General features: G+C 41.1%; 1 protein-coding gene across 1 annotated transcript; it reads right to left on the reverse strand.

Annotated features, from left to right (window-relative positions):
• Positions 1–2,747: 2,747 nt before the first annotated feature.
• dlx3b (distal-less homeobox 3b) lies at positions 2,748–5,529 on the reverse strand. The gene is made up of 3 exons (XM_056365325.1): positions 5,009–5,529; positions 3,981–4,165; positions 2,748–3,667 (listed from the first exon to the last, which is right to left on the reverse strand). Exons 1-3 carry the CDS (start codon positions 5,349–5,351, stop codon positions 3,353–3,355), a joined length of 843 nt encoding a protein of 280 aa, XP_056221300.1. The 5' UTR covers positions 5,352–5,529; the 3' UTR covers positions 2,748–3,352.
• Positions 5,530–11,209: the final 5,680 nt, after the last annotated feature.

Genomic DNA, 11,209 nt, shown 5'->3' on the forward strand with positions numbered 1-11,209 from the left:
CCACCTCCGTGGCTACTTACACTTGTTAATGTTTGAGAGATGACATATATGGACTCGTCTGACAGCCCACACACACAAGTGCAGCCTGTAGCGAACACACGTTTGTCTTCGGCACAAATGTTTCCCCTGACAGCCACAGCCGAGGGCCACACATGCTGAGGGGGCCACCGAGGGGAGGTCACATGTACTCTTGATGAGATTTCATTGATATTAAAATGCAATAGTAATCATGCTGCTTTTGTCAAATCAGCACAGTGCACTGACATGATGAGTGATGCTATAGACAACTGGTGTTGAGTTCAGGGAAATAAACCAGGGGAAAGACATTAGGGAAATAGAATCAGGAGCCGTGACACTTTTTTTTTTTCCGTGTGTAAACGGGGGAAATGTGTAAAATGCTTTTTATAATAAACTGAACTTCAGAGCTGCATAAATAAATAAATAAATAAATAAAAAACGTTATGGTGAATTTACAAGTGAAATACATTGATTCTAGTCCAATGGTCTTCAGTGTGAATTTCAAATGATTGAAGTGATAGTTCAATAAAACTTCCACATGAAAATATGTGTTAATGTTTTTAATAATCTGTCTGAAATTCTAACAAAAACAATTTGAATTAGACCTTAAAATAAACATAATAATTTGAAAATATTAGATGATAATTATTACATGTAAATAAATGACATATTGATATAGTTTCTATTACTTGCTTTAACAGCCCTAAATGTATAGGTTAGTCAACATTTCCACTGTATTTGTTTGGCCATACGTGCTCATATATAAAGTAATTGGGATAAATCAGATAAAGTCAAGTTCTGGTCATTTAAGGTGTAAAGATATTCCTCAAAAAAAAATCTTCCATTATATACACTGTTGCTCATAAAGTTGGAATAATTTTGTTTTCAGCCACAGTCCTCTGTTTATTCCTATTTAAATGCATGAATTCATTTCAGGGTATTTCTGGGTAATTGGGACTCATAATGTAATCACTGCACCTGGTCAAAAGTGATTACTGATGCATTTAAATAGGAATAAACAGAGGATTGTGTCTGAAAACAAAAGTATTCCAACTTTATGGGCAACAGTGTAAATTATATTTTTCACTATAATGTATATATTATATTTTTTAGGTTGGTAAATGGGTTAAAAGGAAAATAGATGATGAATCTGATGTGAACGAATCTGCATCCAGAGTTGTAATGAATAAAGTCAGATTATTTGATAATTAGAAGTGATAATACTGGAGTAATAAACTTATACTCCAACATATTTTCTGCTTGATTTGAAAATCCACTTATGAAGCTGTAATGTTGTGGAATTACTGTAAAAACACGACGTCGCAATAAAGTTTCTGTACAGTAACACCTCGAGCCCGGGCGCACACCACTCTCGTTACTGAAAGTGGGAGAAAGGGGTATAAACCCACTAATGCCGCGCGTACATTTTCTCCCCGTGCGTCATGGCGCCTTGGTGGTCCATGTGGATAAGATCGCCATTAGCGGTTTCTCCATCATGTAATTTTTATTTTGTGCAGCATATTTAATAATGAATGAGCTGTGTGGCCAGACTGATGGTATTGTCCGCTGTCATTAGTCATTACTGCAGAAGACGCAGAGAGGGAGGTTGTTGTTTTTTTCCTGAGTGTCTCATTGTCGCTGTCATAACAGTCATTATCGGAGTAGCTGTCATGTTTACCCAGCATCTCTCCGCTAATTGATATCAGTGTGCTCTCCAGGTTTCACGTGCGCCTCTCCCACGAGCATGTTTTATTACCTGGGAAGAGCTTTTGCTTGATAAGCATCGAGAGTCTTGAGTGTTTTTTCTGTTTCGTTTTTTTTTTTTTTCCAGAGGAACTACTTTGCCAAATGCAACAGAATAAATTCCAGCGTCTAAAGTGAAAGGCTCCAAAAACACAAAGGAGTTGTGTTTTCTTATACCTCCAACATTTGGCAGAGTTTCTATCCATCCTGCTGCGCCCGTGTGCGTGTGTGTGTGTGTGTGCGCGCGCAAGCGTGCGTGAGATCCCCTTCGGCAGCAGAGTTGCTTCACCCCCGCACAGCCCCACCCACCTCTCTCTCTCTCTCCCTCTCTTTCTCTCTCTCTCTTTGTGCAACGTGCTGAATTCTCTCTTGTTATCTGGCAACAGAACAGTAATAAAACCAAGTGACTCCAACATGTCTGCATGTATGTCGCCTCCTAGTGCAGCGCTTTGCACGCAGCTCAGTCAGTTCACTGCACTGTCACAGTTACAGTTTAGACTTCAGGGCATAAAGTGGAGCAATCACCTTTTTGATCAGAAGATAATGGGGTTTTATAAATAATAAATATACATTTAAAATAATAATAAACTATCCACTGCATGCACCGTAATTGTAGGCATGGATACCACTTATTCAAACACTCTCTCTCCCTCAGTATGAAATGGCACAAGACTGCTACTATTCAGATGGATAAGTAATTATTAAAACCTGAGGATGGATGTAAAATAATTATGAATGCAGCTGCTTCCAGTACGGGAAATTGTTTGGATTTTAGATGAGTGGAACTTGTTTTTGGAAAATTAGGCTGCTTCACCACATTTCCTTTTTTTCTTTTTTTTTCTTTTTTTCCCTTTTGCCTTGAAATCTTTCCTGCAGTGTTTAGAATACAGTCGTTTGAGGTGACATAGACCTTACAGATCCTACATTTAATTATCTGAGCGGTTTGTCATGTCCGAAGTGTTTATAAAGGCGCTACACACACAACATGCAATTAACACCTTTATTCAGTTGACAAGAAGAACAAGGGGACTAATTACATGAATATAAAAATGTTTTTTGGAAGCACCTCAGTGCAGCCGTTCCGTTTCAAACAAATATGATCATAGTGGTTCTGCATATAAACACATATTTACAGCCTTCGACGTTTTGTACAAATCAATATAAATATGACCTGAGTTTTCTTTTTTTTTTACGCGCGCTCTACAAACCCGCATGCATGATTTGAATGTAGCATGAATCAACTGCACAGTTTTGTCAAAATTTCGGGTTGTGGTCAGGCTACTTGTTTTAAAAAAAAACTTTGCATATTCATTTACAAAAGAAGGTAAGGAAATACAACAGAAGCGATAAATAATTTAAAAAAAACCACGCCAGATGTCCGTTAAATATGCCGCCACAAGTGATCAGAAATCCCTTATGTGCTTTGTGAATGGAACACCCAGTTCTGAAACATTCTTGATCATCCAAAAACCAAAGGCAATGTTTCACTTCAGGCCAACTCCCGGTCCGGTCGACCTTCGCTCTGCAGAGTCATTGTGGAGAAACCTCGTTTGGAAAAATGCGGAGAGATAAATCTGCTCTTGAGTCATTGTCAGTAAACAGCTCCCACACTTTGCTGCGGGACTGGGTGGTGAACGGTGCCCGGGTGCTGTAGGTGTGATCCCTGCTGGTACCAGTGGTTGTTATAATCCTCCAGATATGGCGGCGACGAGCTGTGCGTCGGCTGTGGGACCTGAGGTCTGCTGATCGGGGTGCTCTGCGGGGTGCTGTTCTCCCAGACTGCGGGGGAGGGCGGGGAGTTGCAGGCCATGGAGTCGCTGGCGTTGGGACTGTGCTCCAGGGGAACCTCGCCGTTTTTGTACAGCTTCTTGAACTTGGACCTCCGGTTCTGGAACCAGATCTTCACCTGAGAAACGAGTGTGTACATTAATTATAATGCAACAAAAAATTCAAAGATCAATATGTATAATGTTACTTCTTAAAATGAATGTGTCCTTGTAACAAAGGCACTTTAAGTGAGATAAGAGAGTATTTTAATCGTTTAGATTTAATCTAAATAAAGGGCATCGAACCGAGAGGAATGTCTCTTGTGCGTAATTACGCACTGATGGATAATTACAGAGCAAATTGTTGAGCTTACTGGAGAGTCCTGACTCACTTTGCATTAAAAGTATCGATGAATTAGAAAATATCAGGTGTCTCCGGGTCGGGCAGCTTACCTGTGTCTGAGTGAGGCCGAGCTGCGCCGCCAGCTCCGCTCTCTCGGGCAGAGCGAGGTACTGCGCCTTCTGGAAGCGCCTCTGCAGAGCAGCGAGCTGGTAGCTGGAGTAGATCGTCCTCGGCTTGCGGATCTTTTTCGGTTTTCCATTCACCATGCGGACCTCGGGCTCTGGCTCTTCTTTCACTACAAATGAAAACAAAAGAGATTGAATAAAAGTGACTGTGGATATAAAACTATGGCTGTTTAAAGTTTCACTCAAAGTATAAAAGTTTGGCCGTGATGAATTAAAAGAGAAACTACCACGAGGAAATGTTGGTGGGACATTCTGAGAGTTAAGAATATGTTATCATTATAATGTGGAAAAAATGCTCTAAAGTTTAAAGTGAAATATGGCAACTTCAAAAGTTCTGAAAAACACAAACGTCACACAACAAAAGTCAAATCTAAATCTCTTTGTCAAATCTCAAATTTGGCCTGCCAGCAGTAACATGTTAAAATGGATGGAGTGAATATTATTAGCTTTAATCAAACCATCATTGTTTTATGGCCAGCTGTTAATGGCTGGCTCGTTCCCAGACAGGCTGTTAAAACATGACATTAACACCAGGCAGTGAACTACCGCTGAACAAATGTTGGTGTTTTTTTTGTTGTTTTTTTGTTTTGTTTTTTTTACCTGTAGATACACGATCAATGAAATACACTGGCGAGTGAATATCACACTGGCCTTGTGAAGTAACATTTATGAAGACATGAAACAGAGGGGAAGCATGTGATCCAGCTTCAGTCACCACGTCACTGCATTTTCACTTTTTGTGTTTTCCAAAAAAAAGTGAAACTTAAAATGAAATGTAGAATTCAACAAAAAATAAAACATCCTGACTCTTGTTTTCAGATGTGACCAGGACTCTTACACAGGCAGATCTCTGCCCCCACAAGTGACTCGATCTTAAACGCGCAGATAACGCGATGCACAAGGGAGATAAAGACGATCGCAGTAAAATAACAGGAGATTATATCAACATTTACCTGAGCTCGGAGGCGAGGCCTGCAGGTGATCTCTGTTGTAATGTCCGTACTGTCTGTAGCTATTTGTGTAGGGGTATTCAGATTTGGTGGCGTAAGCTCCAGCAGCTCCCATTCCGTTCAGATTAAACTGATGGTGGTAAGAGTTCATGGGCTGTCCGTACGGTTGACTCTGATAATATTCGTGATGGCCGTGGGACGTCTGTCCGCTGTAGTAGCCCATGTCCGTCACCGACGACTCGGGGAGAGTAGGAGAGTCCTTGGAGTTCGGGTGGCAACTCATAGATCCTGGTAGATCGGTCAAAATACTCGCAATCTTCTTCTCGTACGTCTGTCCGGCGCTCATGGTGAAAGCAGCCCTCCAGAGTAAACAAAATCCACCGGTGGATTCTTTAGTTGAGGAGTGCGCAAAGCAAAATCGCAATGAAGAACTGGTGTGTGTGTGCGCGCTCTTTAAATGCACGGCTTTGGAGCGCCTATAGTCCACTGAAACTCTCCCAGCTGCAGAAACTTGGTTGTGGCATAGCTCAGCCCTTGTGACACAGAGTTATAGAGAGCTGGGCTGGATGCTGCCTTCTCATTGGCTCCACTGTTTTCCCCCCTCTTGCGCTCCAGGCGAAGTCGTGGTGAAACCCAGCCTTCAGCCAAGAGCGCCTGTGTACGCATACCTCAGCACCCTGAGCTTTTCTTTTTTTTTTTTGGCTTGAGATTTGCATTTACCTGTCCACTGGGTGGACATGCAGCTCTGTAGGCCTTTAAGGAAGCTCTGTCCCAAAACACAAGCACCTATAGGTCCAGCTTTCCCCAACAGCTGCACCATCTACAGGCTTGGCATCAAGATGTCACAACACAATAGTGGCCCAGAGCCTTTCTCAAGCCCAGTCCTCCAGCCAGAGCGTCTCCTTAATGTTTTTATGCAATGTTTTCTTTACAGTGCCTAGAGATCACACTTAATTCAGCCTATTGAAAGGCTGCCAGCCAGCCTCCCACAGACTCCTATTGTCATTCAAAGGTGCTGGCGGACAGTGAACTTTACGTGAAAGAGATGGAACAGATAGGCAAAAGACTCGTTCAACTGATATTGCCTGTGGGTAAATTCCTCCACACTGTCCGTGTTGTGGTTGAATGTGTGTCTGTGTGTGTGCATGCGTGTATGTCAATGCAAATTGGATCAACACTGTTCAGAAGATGGTGGTAAAGTGTAATTCACAGTAGGCAGTATTCGAAGCTTGGTCTGCATTAGGCCTCAATATTTTCTATTATGATTTATTTTGAGGAATATTTTTGCTAAAGGAAACCAGAGAAATATTGTTTCTCTTGTAATTTCAACAGAGAAAAAAAAATTCATTGTCAATTTTTTTTCTGCAGATTTCGCTCAGATGAAAACACGGTGCACAGCGCCCCCTGCTGAATCCACTCCTCAATGTAACTTCAGTTCTCTGCCTGCAAAACAGACAAATGCAGATTTACACAGCTGCAGATGTGCAAACAGCTGCCGAAACTCTTCACTGTCTCATCTACATTCGTCATAGACCACTATCTCAAGATCTTAAAAGGACACTGCTGATACACCGACAGGCTTTTCATCCGCAGCCTCTCATGTCTGATGACCTTCCGCCATCTTTCGGTGGAGTTCTGTAGCGCTGGAGTGACGTTTTAAAGGGTCAGTTCAACTCACTTTAAATAACACAAAATAAAATGATAATGATTAAAATAAATCAATAAAAGCACGTATCGAATGAGTCAAACCCACGACGATAGATGTTTTGCCTATTATGTTAAAATCTGAATCTGTATATAAATGAACATGCAGACAAATACAAAAGACGGCACTTTACTGTGAATAGAATCATTATGAGGCAAATTAATTGGAAAACGATGGATTCATTTGATTTGCACAAATTAAAATCTGGTGTTTGGTAAATATGTTTCCACTCACTGTCAACGACGAATAAAAACTTTAAAGCATAAAATATAAAGTCTGAGCTCTTGACATAAGTGAGTGTCCTGAACCTGGACTCACTAACATGCGCCTGTCACAGACCTCTGTATGTCTGAAGGTTGTTGTCCTCTGCCACTCAGGACGCCAGATGTGCAGATTTACCTACAAAGATACAAATAGAGGAAAAGATGTTTGAATGCACAAAAAAAAGTTGGGTTTTTTTTTTGCTTTTTTTGTGGACTGGACACATGATTGACAGCTGGAACGTTTTTTTTGTTTTTTGGAGATATTACAAGCAGAAATCTTCCAGTGGTTTTCAAAAGCAAAAATATCAATTTCCAGGAAACAGTGTTATTGCTCACGTGTTTCTTGTCTTCACTTCAATCAACAGTCAATCAAAGAAGAGATTAGAGGTAAATCTGATCCCAAGATTTCATTTTTTCTGTGGCAAGAAAACCATTTATCAGAAGCCCTTCAAGGCAACTTCAGAACATCGTGATCCATGAGTTTTTACAAACATAAGCATTTTGCCAATTGCCCCCAGACCTGACAGCGTATCTAAGCATGCCTGAGAGAGACTGTGCATGTCTCCAGTCGCCTTAAACCTCCCACTGCAAAACAGCACTGGAAGATTATATGACATTAGATAGACGAGGAAATACAGTCACATCTAGTTGAAGTCAAACAAGAAGATATATACATTTCTTATACATTACTCTCCTCTGCATGTAAATGTCCAGATCAAAGTACAGAAATATTCCACATTCATGAGCAGAACACACACATACACTCAAAATTGAAATGTGTTATTACACTAAACACTTTAAACTGCTTGTAGAGAGTTATAATCTACCGAAATGTCCTCACTCCTGAAGGTCTTGATTGAATGTAAACAGCAAAAAATAAACTGCTGTTTCATTGTGAAATCATCAGGCTTTTGTAGTGTCACAGAACAACCAGTAGAGGGCGTGTTTGTCTTAAAATTCAGTATTGTGCTGTCAGTTTGAAAATGCTTATGAGACACATACATCATAAAAATATATATTGTAAAAATATATGACAAGGAGAAAGTAAAAACAATGTAACTCAGCACTTTTCAGTGTCTGATGTCAGTTTGATGTAGCTGCTGCTCTCTAAGGTATAAATGTGTTTACACATCAATCTAAAACCCTTGGCCTCAAATCTATTTTTCTGTCAGAGAATATGTGATTCATGGACAAATGAACTCTCTACACTTCTCAGGCTGCCAACTCAACAAACCCTCACAACACAGTAACATGAGACAGCATTTCAGGACATGTTTTGTACTTTTCTAATGCAGTGGGTAAAAGTGGAGCAGCTGGCTCGGTTCCAACACAGGACAAGAGCTGAGACCTCGCACAATGAAAACCCAGCAATTACTGGCTAACTAGGTCCGATCACTGTCGAGGTAAAACCCCTTTTTGTACTGTACATTACAAATGAAACCATTTCCCCTCAGAGAAAGTAATTTTCCTCCCATTTTAAACTTCTCAAATCTTCCTGAGAGTCATCAGTGTGATTAAGGGAGCCCCCTTAGGCCAAAAAGAGCAACACTAATGGCAGTGACCCTCAGACATGAAATATGTGGGAGAATCAGAGACATACCAGTCTAGCAATTTTCTCAGGACCTTCATAGGATGACAGTGGCTGCAGTTATCAAAAAGTTTCACTTCAAGCACAAGATGTGCCTCTTCTCTGTATCTCTCCTTGCAGCTCTTCTCAGGGTTTTCAATTTTAAAATACCAGCTTCAGCATTCCTGTTTGAATTGATTCTCTTGTGTTATGAAGCGCTCTGGACAAATACAGCACTTCCTGAAAGAATTAGAGGACTGCAAGTGCCGTGCAGAAATGCCCCTGCACCTGTCTATTAGTACAAGACGAACAAAGGGAAACACACATACTGGATATGCATCTACTACTGCTCCATGTGTACTGCAAGGTCTTCTATAGCAACACTGAGTGCTATAGTTAACCCTCTACACACATAAATAAGTCAAAGGGATCCCCCATCATGCAGTGCAGCAAAGTGCATATAATCCCATGTGCGCACGCCTACACTGCAGAGGATGTTTGGACTTTAATTATGAAGGCAACGGTGACGCCACAAAAACAAAGTCCATTCATTGCTTCCTCCGCCCCCGCAACCATCAACGCAATATCATCTCCCTTTGAAAAGTTCAAGGCAGCAGCGTGGAGCTCCTCGAGATAATGAAGCACCACTGGCTAGTCTGCGCTGATCTGATTGAATGGCCGACTCACTCAGGGAGTCAGGGCACTCTTATGAGTGGGAGACTTAGAAGTCTATTAACTGCTAACTCTCTCTTTCTCCCGCTCTCCCTCCGTCTTCGTCTTCAGTCCTGATTAGAGATAAAAGAAAAGAGAGAAAATGGCAACGAGTCAAGGACTGAGCCATCGCTTTAATGTAGATCTGTGTGTGCAGACAGGGGAAATCACCTGATGTTTTTTACTTCTACTCCTCTTTCATGAGTAAACTCTTGTCAGTCTTTTCTCCAAATGTTTCCAGATACAGGATCTCTGTGAGAGCTACAGAATGCATGATCTAAACACGACTTAATGTGTACAGAATAATAGCTCAAAGTGAAATTCAAGGCCATAAGATAACTACAGTAATTGGCTTTCACTGAAACTGGCCAACAGTTCACCGCTCCCATCCCTCCAAACTAAAAATACTCGACTTGATCTGGGATTTTTCTGGAACAAATGATTGCTCCAGCCTCCCAGCGGTGTTGTAAGTTGGCTCAGCTACATGGAATGGAGGCCCCGCTGTTCTCAGGCTGCTTCACACCAGGACAGTGCGTGGTGAAAGGTGGCATGTGTGTGTGTTGTACACTGAAAAAAGCAGCAGAGAAAAGAGCCCAGGTAAGACCAGGGTAATGTGTTCCCAGGGGTCCCCAGCTGCCAAAGGAGTCAAAAAAAGCTAATGGAAAACACATGTAGCCAGATGTTGAAGGGCATGACCTTTTCCCCAAACAAAAACACACACACACACACACACACACACACACACACATACACACACACACACACACACACACACACACACACACACACACACAAACATATCCAAAACACCTTCTAAAGCTCAATGTTCCCCTGCAGAGCTGCTTCCACCCACACTGGCTCTCGTGTGAGCTGAAACACAGAGAAGGGCCACCGCTACCGGCCATCTGCTGCCTTTGATGGAGCACTAATGACACTTGTCTCTCTGAAGTCACACTAGGCCATTAACACACTTCCTTCACTCCTACATGTACAGTATAGATCGTCTTTAATGTGAATTTATATGTTTGTCTGCTTGTTTTTCTTTTAATGTGAATAATCTCTGAGTCTGAGATTATCATTTTTTTTAGCTAACATCTGCATCCCTCCCTTAAATCACAAAAAATTACATTAATTCATACAGCCTGTTTTATAATTTTACAAAAATCTGATGAACGATTTCAAGCTGATTGTAGCTTAAACTAACACAATTGGTGTTTTTCGTGTTTTTTTTATGCATAACAATAATGTGTCGAGAGCACATGAAACCTAGCTAGCTAGCGAAAAGAGGTCAGTCAGCTAACAGTGATGGATAAATGGTTGAAATTGTAAATGGATAAAGAGTTCAGACAGTTAGCTAAAGGTAACAGTTGAAATAGTTATCTTAAATGAATAAACAGTTCAAATGATTACATTTAAGTAATGGAGATATGTTGAAAAAGCTAAAGGTCATGCATAAAAAGTTGAATTAGCTAAAATAGATAAAACCTTATAATAAAGTAACAGATTAATGGGGAAAATAATGTTGTAAAAGTTAAAAAGGAGTAAATAAACAGCTGAAATAGTTCGATAAAAGTAACAGATAGACTAAATAATTTTGATAGTCATGATGCATAACAGTGAAACACATTTCATTGTTGTAAATACCAATTTAATTACTTTCTACTTTCTTGCTTCATTCCATGGACAGTCTATCAAAAACAGCATGGCTGAAAATAATTCTGTGCGAAAATGTGCGCGGAATTCTGTGCGCACATGGCTCCATACGTGTTTTTTTTTTTTTTTGGCGCGTACGCATCTGTCCAGCGTGGTGCGTAGCCTACGCCACGTTTCAGTGTGAATTCTACGCAAGGCTTTGGTACGTGACGCCCCAGGTGTCCTCTGTCAGCTGAGCCACACCTGCTGCAGGTGACTGACGTTCACAGACTGTCAGCTGATCAGCGCTGAAGCTGGTCCACAGA

Source organism: Seriola aureovittata, chromosome 21 (assembly GCF_021018895.1).
Source record: "Seriola aureovittata isolate HTS-2021-v1 ecotype China chromosome 21, ASM2101889v1, whole genome shotgun sequence".
NCBI classification, from domain to species: Eukaryota; Metazoa; Chordata; class Actinopteri; order Carangiformes; family Carangidae; genus Seriola; species Seriola aureovittata.

What these genes read in the sequence shown, in the direction of transcription:
- dlx3b (XM_056365325.1), bottom strand. Translation starts at nt 5,351, where the DNA reads ATGAGCGCCGGACAGACGTACGAGAAGAAGATTGCGAGTATTTTGACC. An exon ending in GGCCTCGCCTCCGAGCTCAG is followed by an intron (nt 4,166 to 5,008) that starts GTAAATGTTGAT and finishes TTTCATTTGTAG; the next exon opens with TGAAAGAAGAGCCAGAGCCC. An exon ending in TCGGCCTCACTCAGACACAG is followed by an intron (nt 3,668 to 3,980) that starts GTAAGCTGCCCG and finishes CTCGTTTCTCAG; the next exon opens with GTGAAGATCTGGTTCCAGAA.